Source organism: Myxocyprinus asiaticus, chromosome 18 (assembly GCF_019703515.2).
Source record: "Myxocyprinus asiaticus isolate MX2 ecotype Aquarium Trade chromosome 18, UBuf_Myxa_2, whole genome shotgun sequence".
Classification (NCBI taxonomy): domain Eukaryota; kingdom Metazoa; phylum Chordata; class Actinopteri; order Cypriniformes; family Catostomidae; genus Myxocyprinus; species Myxocyprinus asiaticus.
This window is the reverse complement of record NC_059361.1, coordinates 7,945,350-7,966,237: the sequence shown is the minus strand read 5'-3', so window position 1 is coordinate 7,966,237 and position 20,888 is coordinate 7,945,350. Positions and strand designations below refer to the sequence as shown.

Below are 20,888 nucleotides of genomic sequence, written 5' to 3'. Positions count from 1 at the left end.
TTGTAGACCTGAAACAGTAACTATTACGGACATGGACCAAACCAACTGCTTGTGAAACCCGTATTCACCTGTTGTGATCTAGTGACCTAAATCTGTTACTTCCTAAATGTTAAGTTGGCCAAACAAGTAAATAAATCGTAAGGAGGCATCCCCTTATCTGCCAGCTTAACACAATTTCTATTCAAATCTGACACAGACCGGTATATTCATCAATGTGGTCAGAGGTTGTTAGATCACAAAAAATCCAGGATAGAGTCAATGGGCTTCATTCATAAAACATGATCAGAACACATCTCATCCTGTGTGAACGGCCCCCCAAGTCTACCTCAGGTAAAATGTGTAATATCTGTTCAATGAATTACTCAGTCTGCCAAAGTAATGCCTTGTTTCTTATTTGAATATAATTTATTGTGATTTATTTGATTAATTAATCAGCATATCATCATGCAATTAACTTATTAACCAACTTTAACTGATTGACAGCCATAAAACAACAAAATAGCCAATTTTCAACCAAACACTAAAGTCCAGCAAGCCACAAATTGAGTTGTTCTAAGCCTGTGTGCACTGTATGTGTGTGTGTGTGTGTGTGTCATGTGGGCAGGTTTGGGTGGTTTACGAGGACTTTTTTTTAAGTTACAAACTGGTAATTATAAGGGTATTATGCTATAAATGTGGTTTATGAGGACATTTCTTGTGTCTCCATAATTCAAATCGCTGAGAAAACATACTAAACGATGTTTTTTTGAAAATTTAAAAATGCAGAAAGTTTTTTGTGAGGGTTAGGTTTAGGGGTAGGGTTAGGGGATAGAATCTATAGTTCGTATAGTATAAAAATCATTATGTCTATGGAGAGTCCTCATAAGGATAGCCGCATCAACATGTGTGTGTGTGTGTGTGTGTGTGTGTGTGTGTGTGTGTGTGTGTCAGATATGGCTGATAAATATGACTCTGTGTCGGGTCATCGAATCTGTGTAATATAAGCTGCAAATATACACCTTCCCTCATCCATACTCCCTGGGGAGCTTCCCGGGGCTCGTGCAGTAAAGATAAGAAAGCTAACAGGATTAGCGAACCGCTAATCACCTTAACCGAGCGCAGTGACTCATCCAGGAGCGTTTGGTGTCTTTTCTCTATTTTTAGAGACATGATGGCTCAAGCAGACCTTTGTTCAGATGACAGACCTTGTGAATGAGCAGTCCATGGATTGTTTGTTGATGTCTTTGAAGAGGTAGGTCACAGAATTATGCTCATGTCTGCGACACGTGCTGGGCAACTGGGATTCTGCTATGAATACTGGATAGCTAGGGAGGGAAAAATAGCGAGCTGTCTACTGCTTACACAGGCAGCTGCCTTCTGAAGTAGCATCATTACTGAAAAAGTTACTGATCTGAAACACTCTATGTCAGTACCACACTAGAGTTGGGTAAGTTACTCTAAAATAAAAGTAATTAATTACTAACTACTAATTACATATTCTACAGTGTAATTAGATTACTGTACTAATTACTCTTTCTGAAAAGTAATTGCATTACTTATTACTAATTACTTTCTTAAACCCTGATCAACCTCGACCAGATGAAAAATACAAGGATAGACATGAAACTATTCTTTTAATTCTTTCAAATAAATCATATAAAATCAAATAAATTATTCATGAACTGGCCAAAGAATTTAAGGGGGCTGCATTAAATTAGAAAACATAATTTTTTTGTCATGTCATTGTGTTTTCCCCCCCAAAGACCCTTTTTTTTTTTTTTTGGATTTTTTCCTCTTTTCTCCCCAAATTGGAATGCCCAATACCCATCGCGCTCTAAGTCCTCATGGTGGCGTAGTGACTCGCCTCAATCCAGGTGGTGGAGGACGAATCTCACTTGTCTCCGCATCTGAGACCGTTCACATGGCTTCTTGAGCGCATTACCGCGGAGACCTAGCGCGTGTGGAGACTTCACGTTATTCTCCGCAGCATCACGCACAACTCACCACGTGCCCCACCAAGAGCGAGAACCACATTATAGCGACCACAAGGAGGTTAACCCAACGTGACTCTACCCACCCTAGCAACCGGGCCAATTGGATGCTTAGGAAGCCTGACTGGAGTCACTCAGCACGCCCTGGATTCGAACTTGTGACTCCGGGTGTGGTAGTCAGAGTCTTTACTCGCTGAGCTAACCAGGCCTTTCACCCTCCCCGAAGGACTCTTAATTTGAAATTTACAAGGACCCTTAATTTGAGAGTTCCTTTGTTTCCCTCCATTGTCTCTGACTTATTTGTATCACAGGTGTTCCTCTTCATCTTGTTAGCCCTTGTGTATATATGCCCTCTTGGTCCTGGTTCCTTTGTCGGTCCTTGTTGGTATGTTTTTATGTAGTGCTTTGTTAACCAGCATATTGCTGTTATGTTTGTGTTACCTTCTTCTTCATAAGATCACTTCAGAGTTGTATTCTCTTCTGTTTGTTTATAATTAAAAGTTCTGCGTTTGGATCATGACTCTCTCGCCTCTTCCCTACACAACCCTGACAATTTTAACATTAGACGTTAAATTTCAATTTTAAATTCACTATTGTTTTATATAGAATTGTTCTAGAGTCTATACAGTATTTAACGCAATTACATCAGCAGTATCTGTAATTAAATTACTGAAATAATAAGAGTAATCCCTTACTTTACTTTTTTCAATGAAAAAGTAATTTAATTACAGTAATTAATTACTTAGTAATGCATTACACCCAACACAGTACCACACACATCATGCCTATAAATGTTGTCTAGGTAGGCACTAGGCAGCACACTTTTTTGGAACAGAGCAAAAAGAAAATAGAGTAGGTCAGATATTTGCTGCAGCATGACAGAAAGTTTTAGAAAGCATGCCCACTTTTTAAACAGATGTGACCACAAAGTTCTTGAATTTTGGAAGCAAACCTCACAGAAATGTGTGCATATAGTCTTAATATATACAGTATGTTAAAAACAATGCAAACCAGCACGTTTCAGTGCTTTAAAATTAAACTCAAAATAAAATTAGTGGGATTGGATGAAGATGCTCACCTGATTGTGACATCAGTCTCTAACCCCTCTCCACCCAATTCTATAGCCTTCTCAAAGGATAGTTGGGTATTCTCAGGTGCAAGCTGTTTGAAAATAAACAACACCGTTCAAATTAATAGAGTCAAACCCTAAAATACAAACATTTTGATTCTTAAAGGGATAGTTCACCCAAAAATTTAAATTCTCTCATCATTTACTCATCCCAGATGTGTGACTTTCTCTTTTCTACTGAATACAAACAAAGATTTTATAAAGAAGAATATCTCAGCTCTGTAGGTCCATACACTGCAAGTCAACAGGGACCAAAACTTTGAAGCTCAAAAAGCACATAAAGGCATCTTCAGAAGCAATATGATAGGTGTGAGTGAGAAACAGATCAATATTTAAGTCCTTTTTTATACTATAAATCTCAACTTTCAAACAGCCCTCCTATGTGCTCTTCTTGAGAGTTCTTCTTCTTTTGTTTTTGGCTATTCTCATTCTTCATGCACATTGCCACCTACTGGGCAGGGAGGAGAATTTATAGTAAAAAAGGACTTAAATATTTATCTGTTTCTCACTTTGAGCTTCAAAATTTTGGATCTTGTAGACTTGCATTTTATGGACCTACAGAGTTGAAATTTTCTACTAAAAATCTTTGTGTTCAGAAGAAGAAAGAAAGTCATAAACATCTGGGATAACATGAGGGTGAGTAAATATTGAGAGATTTTCATTTTTGGGTGAACTATTCCTTTAAACCTTGTAATCTGACTAGGAATTTGTACATTTAAAATTGATTTACATGTATTGCAAGTCCTTACGGCATTTAATCATTTGCAGGATATTATAGATATCAATAATTCAGTTAAAATAAATGCTAATTCTTGAGATAAGCAATTTAAATACTACCAATAATAAAGGTTAATTGGTGATATCTGAAATTTGTTTTTCAATAGTGGCAATATTAATTTCAGATATCTGGAAATGGATTAACCAATTTCAATAAAGGAAAGAGAAATCTTAAAAGGTTTTCTTACTACATTCACATCATAGATATCCGAAATTAACATTGCCACCAGTAAAATTAGGATTTTTAAAAGTTGTAATACAATTGTTGATATCAGGAATGGACATTGTCACTAGTAACATTTTACTATTTATTTCAATTATCTTTGTATTCATATCTATATTTTAATCACTAGCAATAATTATATTTACTAGTAAGAATTACATAACTAGTATGTAGATTTGGAATTCAAATAAGTAAGAAATTAAAGATAGATATCTGTAATTGCGTTCTGAACAGGAGTAAAGGATAGATCATTGTGAAATTTTACTAATACAGATATCAGCAATTATGTTTTACTAGTGGAAATAAAACATTTTATATAAAAAATGGGGATTTCAGCGAGTAATGACGTAATTTTTTTATATCAAGAATTAACTTTTTCACTAGTGCCAGCCTAATTACTGATATCGAAAGTTTGCATTTTCACAAGTGAAAATTAAATTGAAGGTATTTATAATTAATATACTGCATGATTAAAAGTCAATTCGGCTTGCCCTATTACATGTTTAATTGTTTCCATTGAAGTTCAAATCTAGTTTGGGTTTGACCGTGAAAGAGATGTTGATTTCATGATAGATTGAAAAACCCACGCAAAATTCCTAGTGTATTTATTCAATATTACACAGGAACAGGATCTTAAAATGACGCACCATGGGCGCTCCTCTGTGTCCAATGAGAATGGGCGCTGGCCCCAATGTGCCCACCTCTTTGATGCAGGGAGAATACATGCCCAAAGGCACCAGATACAGTGCGAAGAGGACAGCCAAGTACAAGCTCAGGAGAGAAACCTGCCTCACTGAAACACAAGATATTTTCTTGAATGAACGTATACATAACTACTGATGATTTGATCCATTACATTTACATTACGTTACATTTTCGGTAGAACTTCTGAGCAATAATAATAGTGATGCTTGCCTTAGCAAATACCACCAATTAGCAAACTTAGTAATGAAAAGGTAAGACAAATCCAACTGTTATAAAAACACAGTGCCTTTCAGATCTTTAAGACGTTGAAACATTAGATGGAATCTTTGATATATAACATTATATTGAAACAAAATATATCAGCTATAACTGAAGCTGAGCTTACACAACAAATATTTGTAAAAACTGAACTTATGATCTGATCGAAATAAGGCCAACATATTCCCCTTTCAAATCCACCCAGTTAAACACTTTTCGTCAGCAATTAAAGAAAAGAAAAAAAACAGCACCTCTGCCAATACTCCGACAATAATTTTGCAACTCTAATAAAAAGCGTAATTACATGGCAACAAGGCCCAATCTACAGAAACATCTGCATGACGTAAGTCACCCCTACACTGGCACAGCTCATCTCAAAAAGAGAGATAGAGAGAGAGACAATGTCTTTGTAGAGGTTAGGACAAAGGGTCAGTCTGTGGAAGAGTCGAACGTCACTCTCAGCTGGTGTGAACTGAGTCTTTGTTCCACGTTTGTCCCTCTGCCTCGTTTGTCATGCCCTTGTTAAGAGTGATCATACAGACTCAGACATAACTCAGCGAGATCATCAGGAAAAGGCAGGGAGGATAAAAAATAGAGTAGGATGGGGACGAGCCAAGCTTTTTAAGGGCAAACTGTGTGTCACAGATAGTCTTAGTTCTATAGCTGTTTTTTAAAAGTGAAGAGGCAATTTTTCCAACCACAAACCACCTTTTCTTTAGTGGAAATGCATGGTGAAGGATTGTGCATTGGCTACGATTACATACCTCTCTTGTTCATGCGAAAGAAGTGTAAGGCTATTGTCCAAGACAGAAGTGTCATTAGTGAAACTCCGCCCACATGAAGAAAGGGCGCTGTGACCTGCAAAACAAACATTAAAACACATAAATGGAGTTCAGGAATGTCTTGTAAAATTGATGTAAATTGTCATAAGGAATGTTTAGAATGCTTCCCACAAATAAAATGGGTGAAGTTTCCCACCTGAAAAGAAAGGAGCAGCGTGGTCCATTCTTTGCTCCATAAGTCTGAGAGCACAGCTGTGGCACTGATGGAGAAGGCCAGAGTCACCAGGATACCAATCTATTAAATAATTACAAAAACTAACTGTCATTGCACACATTTTTTTGAATGACAGCTCGGCTAAAGTCCAAATTTGTGTTAAAAATGTACTCCTATTCCAGCTTTATAAGCAGAGACAACTGTAAGTAAGCCATCTGTAGGTTAATTTCACCGAAAAGTGTAAATACTGTGACAATCAAAACATTGCACTGTTTGTTTGAGCAGCTAGACCAGACCAACATAGCTGCTTTGGTTCAACCAATGGCATGAGTTTGAGGCCGGACTACCTTTTTTGTCCAACCAATGGCAGAAGGGGAGTGTTCAGGAAAGTTGTTTGAAAACAGTCACTATTTTGCCTATTTGGTGATGCTAGTGTTGCAGAAATTGCACACTTCACCTTTAAGTATAGTCAACTGACTTTTTTTTTAAGCTATGTTCAATAGCTTGGTCATGTACCATAAAATATTTAATTAAGGTTAACACAATTTGTGAATCATATGAAGCTTGAATCTTACTTGTAACACAGATATCACAATGAATAGAATGATGTACTGTAAAATGTAAGCATTTAAAACATTTACAGAGCAAATGATAAAGAGATGTTGTTGTTTTTTTACCTTGTGGCTCCAGTGAAGGTACAGCCTCTGTCCCTCAGAGAGAAGGCACACTGCTAGAACCTGCAAAAATCCAAGGCCAAATAATTAATTGTTGCTAATTATAGAGAATCAAATGGAGATGCTTTGAAACTGTTCATCATTCTCACCAGCAGGAGGGCGATATAGGTGAAGAGGGCAGCAGCAACCAACAGCAGTACCACTGACCACGGGAACCAGAACCCCAAGTTCCCAAAATTAAACCTGTGAAATTAAATAAAGGATTTTAAGTGCTTGTTTGTTTGGGATTAATACATTGTTTACTTATATATATATATATATATATATATATATATATATATATATATATATATATATATATATATATATATATATATATCAATATATATAAGTTTCAAGGAGCACAATACGACGATACTTGAACAAAAATGAGCTACATGGTCGAGTTGCCAGAAAGAAGCCTTTACTGTGCCAATGCCATAAATGACAACACCTTGACACACCTCACAGCTTCTGGCACACTGTAATTTGGAGTGACGAGACCAAAATAGATCTTTATGGTCACAACCATAAGCGCTATGTTTGGAGAGGTGTCAACAAGGCCTATAGAGAAAAGAATAGCATCCCCACTGTGAAGCATGGTGGTGGTACACTGATGTTTTGGGGGAGTGTGAGCTCTAAAGGCACGGGGAATCTTGTGAAAATTGATGGCAAGATGAAAGCAGCATGTTATCAGAAAATACTGGCAGACAATTTCATTCTTCTGCACGAAAGCTGCGCATGGGATGCTCTTGGACTTTCCAGCATGACAATGACCCTAAGCACAAGGCCAAGTTGACCCTCCAGTGGTTACAGCAGAAAAAGGTGAAGGTTCTGGAGTGGCCATCACAGTCTCCTGACCTTAATATCATCGAGCCACTCTGGGGAGATCTCAAACGTGCGGTTCATGTAAGACGACCAAAGACTTTGCATGACCTGGAGGCATTTTGCCAAGACGAATGGGCAGCTATACCACCTGCAAGAATTTGGGGCCTCATAGACAACTATTACAAAAGACTGCACGCTGTCACTGATGCTAAAGGGGGCAATACACAGTATTAAGAACTAAGGGTATGCAGACTTTAGAACAGGGGTCATTTCATTTTTTTCTTTGTTGCCATGTTTTGTTTTATGCTTGTGGCATTCTGTTATAACCTACAGTTGAATATGAATCCCATAAGAAATAAATGTGTTTTGCCTGCTCACTCATGTTTTCTTTAAAAATGGTACATATATTACCAATTCTCCAAGGGTATGCAAACTTTTGAGCACAACTGTATATATCATCACTCTTTCTTTTCTATCTATCAATCAATCTATCTGTCTGTCTGTCCAGAGATACTTACCAGTCAAAGTCATTGTAGTCATTCTGCGCCTCACTCCAGAAATACAGGAATATCAGCGTCAGAAAAAATGTTACAATGAGGAGCACAAAGCTACCAAACTCCAACTGAAAAACAAGACACACAGAACACAAACGAGACATTATTACCAGTGAAAACACCCATACCTTAACGCATTTAATAAGCATAGGGACTGATATGTGAAAATTCAAGAGGAGTATGATATAGAGGAGACAGATCAGGCTAATTCAGACTTTGCCATTCAAATCATCAGCTGAGCTGAGCAACAAACAAAGAGTGTCATCTGGGTGATTTTAAATGACTTGATAAAAGATGCTTTCTGAGTCATATTTTAAACCTCTGAACATTTAGATGAGTTTTAGATGGGTGTTTTTTGTGTGTTGAAGACAGCTGGTTTTAGAAAACAGCCCATCAGCACATGAAAAGTGTGTAATCAATGCTGTGCTCAGTGTGTTAAAGAAGACTAATCAGCAAGTACAGTAGAAAAGAGCACTTATAAGCACTTTCTATAGAGTCTGAGCTGCCTGGGTGCTTTACAGTTGTGTGCAGATATTCTGGCTAAGAGGACAGTATCTAAAGGTCTAAAGGAAAAGGTCTTTATGGCTTTGTGGCGTCTTTCACTGTCTTTATTGGCTTTACATATCTTGACATCTTTACATATAATGGCCATATATAAACAATGTTGAAAACCCCAATTCAGATGGAAAGAGAGAGACTGATAGTAGTATGCAACATTCTGTAAATGGGTAAATTCAGTATGTAAAAACATGTAAATGAGAAAAAAGACCAATCACTATGTAGTACGCAAATGTCCAAATGCATATGATAATTGCTGTCATTTAGGTTCTAATTGCCGGACATTTGATCAGTCAATGGGTGATTTTCAAATGTATTGTTACATACAGTAAAACACATAAAATGCATAGCACACTTACAGTAAGGCTGTAATCAATGTCAGAATCGAGACTGTAGTTCTGTTTCCAAACCCAGTGAATTTCCTTCCTTTCTTCACAAAACAAATCATGCTACAACAAAAATGGAAAAGGTAAAAATACCAACAAATACTTACCCGACTACAGCAGCATTCTCCTGGCTGGGCTTTAGCACGCTGGTAGCGTCTCCACTGGCAGCCGTAGAGGCCTGCCAGACATGAGACGAACGGCTGGTGCTCATAACGCTGCAGCAGCTGTCGCCGCACCACCTTTAACTTCCCCAGCTTCAGTCTGGACAGGCTCACCGGAGAGCGGCCCATGAATCAGCCGCTACCCTGCATGCAGCAGCCCGGATTAGACGAGACAAGGAGGAAACAGAGATGATCAGATGAGGGGGAGAACTGTAAGTGAGAGAGACGGAGAGTTGTGTTAAGCATACTGTATAATTTGTAAAGTCTTTATGACTGTCACTAGCCATTGTGTATGATATGATCCCAGTGAGATCTTGGGTAAAACCTAAACAAAAGTCTCCATATTTGCTCTCCATTTTACCTCATTGCTGTCTAGAAGAAAGGATTGAGAAATTAAGGTGATCCAAGGGTGTAGATTCCAGGGGGGATGGAGCGGGACAACCTCGTAAAGTAATTATAAATGAATTGTCGCATCCTAGCCAGCACTGAAAAAAGTAACAAGTATCACGAGACAGTGCCATCTACGTGCTGTTTCGGTAGCAGTCAGGACCTCTGGACAATAATTTGCACCTGATTAATGATACTAATAAGCTTTAATAAAAACGGACCTTTCCGCCATCATTTACTCACCCTCATCGTTCAAAATCAGTATTACTTTTTTCATCCATTAAACACGAAATTGGGGGAAGAGAGGATCGTGTTTGTGGCTATCCAAGCTCAGAAAGCACACTTAAAAGTGCCATTAAAGTCATCCATAACACTCGTGCATTAGATTTAAATCCTTCTGATGCCATTTGATAGTGTTGTGTGAGGAGCAGACTGAAATTTAAGTGTTAATTCACCTCGTCACTCATTTGAAACTAGCCTGCATGCAAGAATGACCTTGTTTACATGAGTGCACCTGACATCAACACTTTGGGCTGTCAAGAGCTGCGCACGCAGGATGCGCTACCGTGGCAGGTGAAAGTTTAAACAAGGTAGGATAAAAGGCAGAGGAAAAGAAATTGTGCACATCGGTTCTTATGTGTATTTTCACTATTTTTGTTGAATGTGTGAAAGTGAACGAGATTTGAGGGCGGGTCAGTCTTCCGCGCCCCCCTTGCAATACCTCCGCGCCCCCCTACGGGGCATGCCTCACACTTTGAGAACCACTGGGTTATGTAATGCAAATGTAAAAATGTATCACCTTAAAAGTCATGCACTATAGAAAAAGTGTTTAGATGTCACAAGATAGCATTTTGTGTGGAACAGGGCAAAAACAAATACTATTTAGCCTAAGATAGAGCACTTGTATTAAAATCAGTGGGAGAAATTGGAATGCCCAATATGGTGGATGAAGAAATGGAAGTCCCGCCTTTTTGAGAGAGACATCGCAAGTCAACTCAAGTATGGGCATTAGCTGGAGCAGCTTGTAAAATATAGTTTTTTTAGCTAAAGAGGCACAATTTATGATATCATTTGTGACAAGGAGGAGGACGGGGCCATGAGTACGCACGCCCGGCCCCCAATCAAGGAGAGGAATACAGGCAGTTCAAGAAAGAGATAGCCACATGCAGCTGCCATGTGTGCGTTTGTGTTTTGTGTCTTTCTGTTTAAGTTTATATTAAATATTACTTTGACTGTTCAGACGGTTCCCGCCTCCTCCTTGTCCATTTGAACCTTTGTTACATTGGTGCCGAAACCCGGGAAAGAGGAGGGATGTGCTGTCATGGAGTCCTCGCCACTACCAGCACTGACTGAGGAGCAGCCGCGGCTGTCCGCCCGGGGACGGAGGCGTCACTGCCGGCCACCGAGGATCTGAGGCACGCTGCCGTCCCCCCATAGGAAAAAAAAAGAATAGAGAAAAAAAGAAAAGAAAGAGAAAAGTGGGGGAGGACCGTGACCGTCTGCCCGGGGCCGGAGGACCCACTACCTTCCACCGGGGGAGGAGCGAGCTGTCGTCTGCCAGAGGTCGGGGAGTGGCTGAGGGCCGGGCGACAGCGTATCTGGGCGCCGGCTAACCAGGTATTTCCTCTCTCTCTCGCTGCCGCCCCATCTTGATCCTTCCCTCTCCTCTGTTTTTTCCCTCCCCTTGTCCCCCTCTGCAGCTCTAGAGAGGCGGAGAAAAGCCTGCCCCCCAGAAAGGGCGGGTGGGGTGGGGGATGTACGTCATGCCGGGGGTTCCCCGGCCTGAGGCAAAGGAGGGAGGAGTGTGACGAGGAGGAGGGCGGGGCTGTGGGTATGCATGCCCGGCCCCCAATCAAGGAGAGGAATAAAGCCATTTAGCCATTTTTGGTTAAACTATCCCTTTAAGCCTTGCAAAAGCTCAATGCAGAGGTCTTCTATGCCAGTAATCTTTTCTAAGTGAGTCAGAACTGCATCTTGACTTTGTTTTCATTTGACAAATACTTTTTAGAAAGTGGAGCAGTGGCATGTAAACTGTTACTATAGTTAATTTCAGGTGAAACACAAAGCAATAGTGAAATCACAGAGCCAGACAGAACTGTCTACACACTCCGACAACTCTTTTGTTCAGCAAGGATGTTGTGGTTGTAGAGGGCAGCATACAAAGCACTTGTGGCCAGCTGCCTGTAGCATTAAGAAGCTTTTAGGTTTAATGATCGAGGGGAAAGACATCCTTGAGGTCTCTGGCTCAAATTGTAGTTTGATTTATAGGTCAGATCTAATGAAAATGCCTGCAAACAAACCATGCCCTGTCTGTCTGTTGTCATGGTGATGTCCTTGACAGTAGTGGATTTTGAGTGATGGTGTCCCATCAGCATGTGTAGATGAGATGAGCAGCATTACATTACTGCATGTATTGCTTCACTTCACATCCTTAATGCAGCTTTAAATATTTTACCTGTCCAAAGCTGGCAAAAAAACAGCTAACTTTTTTAATGTATTTAAAGGTGTCATTCTGTTTAGACAGGGGAGGAAATTTTGAAAGTTAAAGGGATAGTTGTGTAATCATTTACTCAACCTCATGTTGTTTTAAATTTGCATGACTTTCTTCCATGGAACAAGGAAAGAAGATGCTAGGCAATTTTATTAGTCACTGTCACCATTCACTTTCATTGTATGGAAAAGGATACAATGAAAGTAAAGGGTGACTGAGGCTAAAATTCTGCTTAACATCTCCTTTTATGTTCCACAGAAGTAAGTAGCATACAGTATCATTGTTCCAAATATTCTTTCAGTTGCCATAACAATGGGATTATTCTTTCTTTTTCTTGCTTTCTTTATCAATTTATTACCATAAGTGATAAAACATCCTAAGTCATTTATTTTTTCATGTTGTCAGGCATAATTTCCTAAATGGTAAAATATGATGTAATAGATTTAACAGGAAATGAATTTCTGCACTGTGGGTCACACAATCATAAACTAAGATATCACATTGAATATAAGCCAAAGATGTCACACGGTGACTGAAATCAAATCTATTCTCAACCAGAAGAATATGACGCAACATTGTAAAAACATGCCACTGAACTATCACTTGACTGACAGATATTGCCACACCCACTAATTAACCTATTAAATCATTAAATCAAACAGTAGTCTCTGAATAACCGGGCCCGTATTCACAAAAGAACCTTACGGCTAAAAGTAGCTCCTAATGCAGAAATGTAGGAGCAACTCTTAAAAATGATTGACGTGTCACTTCTAATGTTAGGACTTGTAGAATTTTCATCTGTATGTATATATATATATATATATATATATATATATATATATATATATATATATATATATATATAATATATATATATATATTTAAAATGCAAAAACAAATCTAGTAAATAAGTCAAATGTATTAATATATAACATTAAAAGTATATACACATATATTCAAATAAGCTTTTATTCTATACATTAAAATATTTGTATTTTGTATTCTATCTTATGTTTCTATAATATTATATATTTGAATATATATTTATATGTTTTTTATCCTACAAAGTAATAAAAAAATTATATTCTGTCATGTAATTTTCTATAATATCTATTTTATATTTTTTATGTACATATATGTTTGTTTATGCTATTTATCAATACCCTTGACACAGAGGAATCAGATAACAAGTTTGTTAACTCACCTCTGTGCATGTTTTACATGGGTGCAGTTTTATTGTGACCACTTACTGGACTTGAACAAGACTTATAGATTGTCTCAGGGTTATAAAGTGTTTAGGTTGGGTGCTCCTGTTTTATCATAAGGAAACAGAAAATCACGTCATCTTACAGTAACTGTGATCCAGACTTCAAGTAAAGTTATGATGATTAATTTCCAAACACCAGTCTCACTTTAGGCTAATTTCCTCCTTTCAAACAGCTTTAGAGACTTTTACAACATCTGAAAGTATAACAGATAGTTGGTTGATGCATAATATGTCTAACATTTTTTTTTTTTTTTATCAACATCAAGATTTTAGGTTAAAATGTAGATGAATGTACAAGGGAAACTGTATGTCTTAAAGGGATTGTTCACCCAAAAATGAAAATTCAATAACTGTTTACTCAACCCTGTGTTGTTATAACCCTGTATGACTTTCTTTATTTTTCTTAACACAAAGGGAGAAATTGTGAAAAAAGTTTGTGCTCAGTGATGTCATACAATGGCAGTTTATGGTGACCACCTCTTCAAGCTTCAAAAGAATGCAAAAGTATAATTCAGAAGTCTAATCATTTATTTTATGAGACTCATGATTGTTATGAAAGCATACGATAAGGTTTGGTGAGAAACAAACCGAAATCTGAGGTATTATTTAGTGAAAATGTTCACTGACCATTGATCTCCTGTGCCCGTTCATGATAGGAAACGAGAGCAACAGTTCACACAGCCCACTCGTGACATTGGGGCGTTCAAGAGAAAACTCGTTTGTTTATCTAAAAACAGGTCCTCCACAGCGATAGTGACAACAGAACACAACACAGCTGCACACAAAACAGAGAACAGAACTTACTAAACATGTCTGAAGAGTTTGTAGTCAAAGAATTGATGCATTTCTATGCCCAGCCTGTCCTCAGAAATCAAATAGAAACATAGAGGAGGCTACAGGCAAGCACAGTCACACCGTGTCCTAACCTGATGGCCAACGACACATGATAAAATGTATGTTTTCTATGGTAATCAGAGTTTTTGTCCTAACCAGCAGTTACGAGCACCTTCACATTCTATCGATCGCTTGTTTTCCATTTTCCGCATCGCGTGGGTAACTGTCCACTATGAACTGGCACTGGGTAAAACATTTTTTTTTTAAATTTAAAAAACATTAGGCTGGGCATAGAAATGCATCACTGTGTACAACAACACAAGGGTGAGTAAACAATGACTGAAATTTCATTTTTGGATGAACTATTCCTTTAACTATAACAATTCACCAATATTTGTATTATTATTTTTTTTATATATATATAATTTTTAATCAGCTTATTGCTTCCACTATTCCATTTTAAATACTCCTGCAGTGTAACAATTGAATTTTTAAAAGTACAAATATTCCATGTGGTATCTCATTTATATGAAGTTATAAAAGCTCCATGCATAGTAATTACAAAATAATTAGCATAATGCTTTTTAAAACTGTTTTAGTTGGAGCATATCATGTCACACTGCAGGATATGTCAAATTCCCAAAGTATTTAATGACAACTACCTCTATATAACTTGAAATAAAACTCCTTAGAAAGAGTTTGTTTGACAAGAGCATGCAAATACGGAATGAAAGTAAATACTGCAACATTTGTGCTCTTTGTTCTAAGAAAATGTGCTATAATTCCATTGTAAACCACAGCAGTAAAACATTTGCCTTCCCTATCTAACATGCAAAGTAACTTCAGCTAAAATGGCACTGTAAAAATGCCATAATGTTATAAAATACAGTACTGCTGATGTCACCACTTCAACTGTCCACAATCAGACATTATGTGGGCAAATAGTAAAATGCCTGAAAGTCTAAACAGTCCCATATCCACTAGTGAAGTCATAAAAATGACATATTAAAAAGAATCTCAAGGCAAATGGATGATAATAGAATTTGTGAAGGCTAAAGGTACTGCTTTTTTGTGTATGAAACCATAAGTCTTTAATATTTAATGACCAATGGAGATTAGATTGTGGCGTCTAAATAAACAGAGTAAAAGCGTTCTAACTCGTTGTCTCAACAGGGTGTAAAACATACAACCCAATGGAGAGATCTAGTCTGAACTGCAAGCTTGGCGAGGCACGACGCTTTGTTTATACATAAATAAACAATACACGCAAATAATGAATGCCGTATTAACAGCAGGACTGTTGTGCATTCATTCTCTCCCTGAATCACCCCATACGCTCTCTTTCTCTCTCTCTGAAAACAATACAAATTAGCACTTTTTTGGTAAGACTACTGGAGTGCAGCTTTGCCAAAGCTTTTTAGAATAAGCTATACAGTTTATGTAAAGTAGTATAAACTAGATATGTAAATTTTCTGAGGAAAAAGTGATTGGTGTTTGCCAGAGCACAACTCACCACCACAGCGCTAGAGTGTTTTTGGTGGTTGCTAGGGAGTTGCTACTGTAGGTAATTTCTAGATTGCAAGATGCTCTGGGTGGTTGCTTGCTAGGTTGTCAGGTTGAGCAAAAGTTGTATGGTTGCCAGGCCATTGCTAACGATGCTAGGGTGTTCTGTGTGGTTGCTAAGGCAATGGTAGATGGTTGCTAGGGTGTTCTGGGTGGTCCTAGTATATCAAGTTGAGCAAAAGACATCTGGTTGCCAGAACGTTGCTATGTGGTTACTAGGATGGTTGAAAGGGTGTTGCTACATGGTTTCTAGGGTGTTTTGGGCGGTTGCTAAGGCATTTTTAAATGGTTGAGTAAAAGTCATGTGGTTACCAGGGTGTTGCTATGCAAATGCTAGGGGGTGTTCTGGGTGGTTGCTAGAGCATTGGTAAAATGGATGCTATGGTGTTTTGGGTGGTTGCTAGGTTGTCATGTTGAGCAAAAGTCATGTAGTTGGCAAGGCGTTGCTATGCGGTTGCTAGGGTGTTTTGGATGGTTGTAAGGGTGCTCTGGGTGGTTCCTAGGATTTCAGGTTGAGCAAAAGTCATGCGGTTACCAGGGTGTTGCTATGCAGTTGCTAGGGTGTTCTGGGTGGTTGCTAGGGCATTGGTAGATGGTTGCTAGGGTGTTCTGGGTGGTTGATAGGTTGTTATGTTGAGCAAAAGCCATGTGGTTGCCAGGGTATTGCTATTTGGTTGCTAGGGTGTTCTGGGAGGTTGCTAGGTCATTGGTAAATGGATGCTAGGGTGTTTTGGGTGGTTGCTAGGTTATTGGTAAATTGATGCTAGGGTGTTCTGGGTAGTTGCTACTGTAGATTGTCAGGTTGAGCAAAAGTCATGTTGTTGGCAGGGCATTGCTTTGGGGTTGCTAGGGTGTTTTGGATGGTTGCTAGAGCATTGGCAGAGAGTTGCTTGGTGTTCTGGATGGTTGCTAGGGCATTGGTAGATGGTTGCTAGGAAGTTCTGGGAGGTTGCTCAGGCACTGGTAAATGGTTGCTAGGGTGTTCTGGGAGGTTGATATGTTGTTTTGTTGAGCAAAAGCCATGTGGTTGCCAGGGCATTGCTATGTGGTTGCTAGGGTATTGGTAAATTGATGCTAGGGTGTTCTGGGTGGTTGCTACTCTAGGTTGTCAGGTTGAGCAAAAGTCATGTGGTTGGCAGGGCGTTGCTTTGGGGTTGCATGGGCATTGGCAGAGAGTTGCTTGGTATTCTGTGTGGTTGCTAGGGCACTGGCAGATGGTTGCTAGGATGTTCTGGAAGGTTGCACAGTCATTATTAAATGGTTGCTAGGGTGTTCTGGGAGGTTGCTCAGGTATTGGTAGATGGTTGCTAGGGTGTTCTGCTGGTTGCTAGGTACCGCTCCCCAAGTCTCTATGATATTCTGGTTATATTCCCTCCTTCAATGTCAGTCTACATCTATGGGATTTTTCCACCCATATTTTCGTCCGCCATGCGAAAATAGTATATGTGATGATTAATTACAAAATTAATAGCACACCCTTCCTCAACAAGTCAAGTGATTTGAGGTATCATTCATGTCTGTAGCACAAACGTTGTGGAAGCTACAGGCCGAAGTTGAATACTTAGGAAAAGTTTTAGCAACAGCAATAGTGATGCTCGCCTTAGCAAACACCAATTATGTAAAGAGGAAAACAATAAAATACCTTTAAATCCTGTTAACACTTTAACCTGATCTGTCTCTCTCTTTCTCATTCTCTCTCTCACACACACACCAGCATTTAACTGTATCTGTATAAAGCAGAAAGTGACCCTTGCTGCCTGAAACAGACAATCCTCTTACAAGCCCACATCAAACCTCCTGCTCTAAACTTCCTCTAACCAAATCAACAAAAACATATGCATGCAAAATGACAGTAAATTGTATTTTGCCTGCTCAGAGAATACAGTTAAAAGAATGTTCACCCAAAAATGACAATTGTATCTTTATTTGCACACCATCATATTGTTCCAATTCCATACAACATTTTTTCTTCTGTGGAAAACAAAAGATGATGTTATGCATAATGTTAGCCTCAGTCACCTTTCACTTTCATGTACGGACAAAAGATGCAATGAAAGTGAATGGTGACTGAGGCTAACATTGTGCCTAACATCTCTTTTGTATTCCATGGAGAAATGAAAGTCATACATGTTTGAAACAACATGAGGGAGAATAAATGATTACAGAATTTTTCTTCTTGGGTGAACTATGCATTTAACTGAATTGTACTTGCATGCACTGTACAGCCTTACATTAGCATGCAATATAGAGAAAACAACCTGTCCTTACAATATACTATGGCAGTAGGTAATGGTAGCGTGATATTATCAAAGAATATGATGATACTACCATGGTACAGTACAAATGGAAAAAAACATGATATGATCATAGTACATGCCAAAGATCCATGGTAGCCTCCATCTTGGTACTGTTTTATTACTGTGACACAAAATGTAATGTGTACTGGTTTGAAATTTCACTTAATTTCAGATTTCACTGCGGGAATAAAGCTTTTGACAGACTGAGCTGAACGGACACACACACACACACACACACACACACACACACACACTTTTGTTTTCATTGGATTTCCAGAAGACTCTGATCTATTCAATGCCACAGTCATTCACTGCTTTGACAATATAACAGCATCGACAACTAAGACAAAGGCACTACCAGTGGAAACAAATCAATAACATCGTTATTTTAAGTCAATCCTGAGTTCGATTAATAGTTTGAACGCTGACGTGAAGATTTTACAAGCATCGCCATTAGTACGAATGTATATACAAATAAAAATTACACGTCAATGTTTTCACTCACCGATGATTCTGTCGTCGAGATATCCCGGTTATTATAAATCAGCCGCACTATCAGAAGAGCCGAACAGTTTCTGATAGATGATCTGTCTCAGTCTGAGTGCGCATGTGAAAGGCAGGTGCTGTAGACCTGTTGCTCTCTCATCATCGCAATACTCCGTAATGCGCTCTCTCTCTCTCTCTCTCTCTCTCTCTCTCTCTCTCGTAATTTGCATATTCTCTCTCTCATATACAGGTGCATCTCAATAAATTAGAATGTCATGGAAAAGTTCATTTATTTCAGTAATTCAACACAAATTGTGAAACTCGTGTATTAAATAAATTCAATGCACACAGACTGAAGTAGTTTAAGTCTTTGGTTCTTTTAATTGTGATGATTTTGGCTCACATTTAACAAAAACCCACCAATTCACTATCTCAAAAAGTTAGAATACATCATAAGACCAATAAAAAAAACATTTTTAGTGAATTGTTGGCCTTCTGGAAAGTATGTTCATTTACTGTATATGTACTCAGTACTTGGTAGGGGCTCCTTTTGCTTTAATTACTGCCTCAATTCGGCATGGCATGGAGGTGATCAGTTTGTGGCACTGCTGAGGTGGTATGGAAGCCCAGGTTTCTTTGACAGTGGCCTTCAGCTCATCTGCATTTTTTGGTCTCTTGTTTCTCATTTTCCTCTTGACAATACCCCATAGATTCTCTATGGGGTTCAGGTCTGGTGAGTTTGCTGGCCAGTCAAGCATACCAACACCATGGTCATTTAACCAACTTTTGGTGCTTTTGGCAGTGTGGGCAGGTGCCAAATCCTGCTGGAAAATGAAATCAGCATCTTTAAAAAGCTGGTCAGCAGAAGGAAGCATGAAGTGCTCCAAAATTTCTTGGTAAACGGGTGCAGTGACTTTGGTTTTCAAAAAACACAATGGACCAACACCAGCAGATGACATTGCACCCCAAATCATCACAGACTGTGGAAATTTAACACTGGACTTCAAGCAACTTGGGCTATGAGCTTCTCCACCCTTCCTCCAGACTCTAGGACCTTGGTTTACAAATGAAATACAAAACTTGCTCTCATCTGAAAAGAGGAATTTGGACCACTGGGCAACAGTCCAGTTTTTCTTCTCCTTAGCCCAGGTAAGACGCCTCTGATGTTGTCTGTGGTTCAGGAGTGGCTTAACAAGAGGAATACGACAACTGTAGCCAAATTTCTTGACATGTCTGTGTGTGGTTGATGCCTTGACCCCAGCCTCAGTCCATTCCTTGTGAAGTTCACCCAAAATCTTGAATCGATTTTGCTTGACAATCATAAGGCTGCGGTTCTCTCGGTTGGTTGTGCATCTTTTTCTTCCACACTTTTTCCTTCCACTCAACTTTCTGTTAACATGCTTGGATACAGCACTCTGTGAACAGCCAGCTTCTTTGGCAATGAATGTTTGTGGCTTACCCTCCTTGTGAAGGGTGTCAATGATTGTCTTCTGGACAACTGTCAGATCAGCAGTCTTCCCCATGATTGTGTAGCCTAGTGAACCAAACTGAGAGACCATTTTGAAGGCTCAGGAAACCTTTGCAGGTGTTTTGAGTTGATTAGCTGATTGGCATGTCACCATATTCTAATTTTTTGAGATAGTGAATTGGTGGGTTTTTGTTAAATGTGAGCCAAAATCATCACAATTAAAAGAACCAAAGACTTAAACTACTTCAGTCTGTGTGCATTGAATTTATTTAATACACGAGTTTCACAATTTGAGTTGAATTACTGAAATAAATGAACTTTTCCACGACATTCTAATTTATTGAGATGCACCTGTATATCAATGTAATCGATTCCAAGAGTCGACGTTTCATTTATAGTTACTTTTATGATTACATTTACATTTTGATTTGAAATTTATTTGTAAAATTTACTCTTAGATTTAACATTTGAATTTATATTTAATATTTTCATTCAAAGTTTATATATTATATATATATTATATATATATATATATATATATATATATATATATATATATATATATATATATATATATATATATATATATATATATATATATATGTATTTTTTTTTTGTTTTTTTTTGTTTTTTTTTTTGTTTTTTTTTTTGTTTTTTTACACTTACATTAGGCATATTTTATTCCAGACATTTTGGAAAATTCCAGAATAATTTTCTCGATTCTCAAGAAAAAATGGAAATGAAATCTTACAAGAATATAAAGCATGTATCACACTATTTATAATTAATAGCAGTGTTGCATTCGGGACCAGCTCATCCGAGTCCAAATCCAGTCCG

At 38.3% G+C, this 20,888-nt stretch overlaps 1 protein-coding gene across 6 annotated transcripts in view; it reads right to left on the bottom strand.

Annotated features, from left to right (window-relative positions):
- gdpd4a (glycerophosphodiester phosphodiesterase domain containing 4a) overlaps positions 1-20,888 on the bottom strand; it is a 37,573-nt gene that overhangs the window by 10,780 nt on the left and 5,905 nt on the right. For 2 of the 6 annotated variants that reach the window (XM_051724324.1, XM_051724318.1), the window contains exons 1-9: positions 18,603-18,726; positions 9,205-9,468; positions 8,118-8,221; positions 6,882-6,975; positions 6,736-6,795; positions 6,041-6,139; positions 5,827-5,920; positions 4,747-4,892; positions 3,049-3,131 (exon numbers count right to left, since the gene is read on the bottom strand). In XM_051724324.1, the coding sequence (XP_051580284.1) occupies positions 3,049-3,131; positions 4,747-4,892; positions 5,827-5,920; positions 6,041-6,139; positions 6,736-6,795; positions 6,882-6,975; positions 8,118-8,221; positions 9,205-9,387 (863 nt within the window). In that variant the 5' untranslated portion in view covers positions 9,388-9,468; positions 18,603-18,726. Of the gene's footprint in view, positions 1-3,048; positions 3,132-4,746; positions 4,893-5,826; positions 5,921-6,040; positions 6,140-6,735; positions 6,796-6,881; positions 6,976-8,117; positions 8,222-9,204; positions 9,469-18,602; positions 18,740-20,888 lie in introns of those variants that run through there. The other 4 variants (XM_051724319.1, XM_051724320.1, XM_051724323.1 and 1 more) reach the window with 3 other exon arrangements.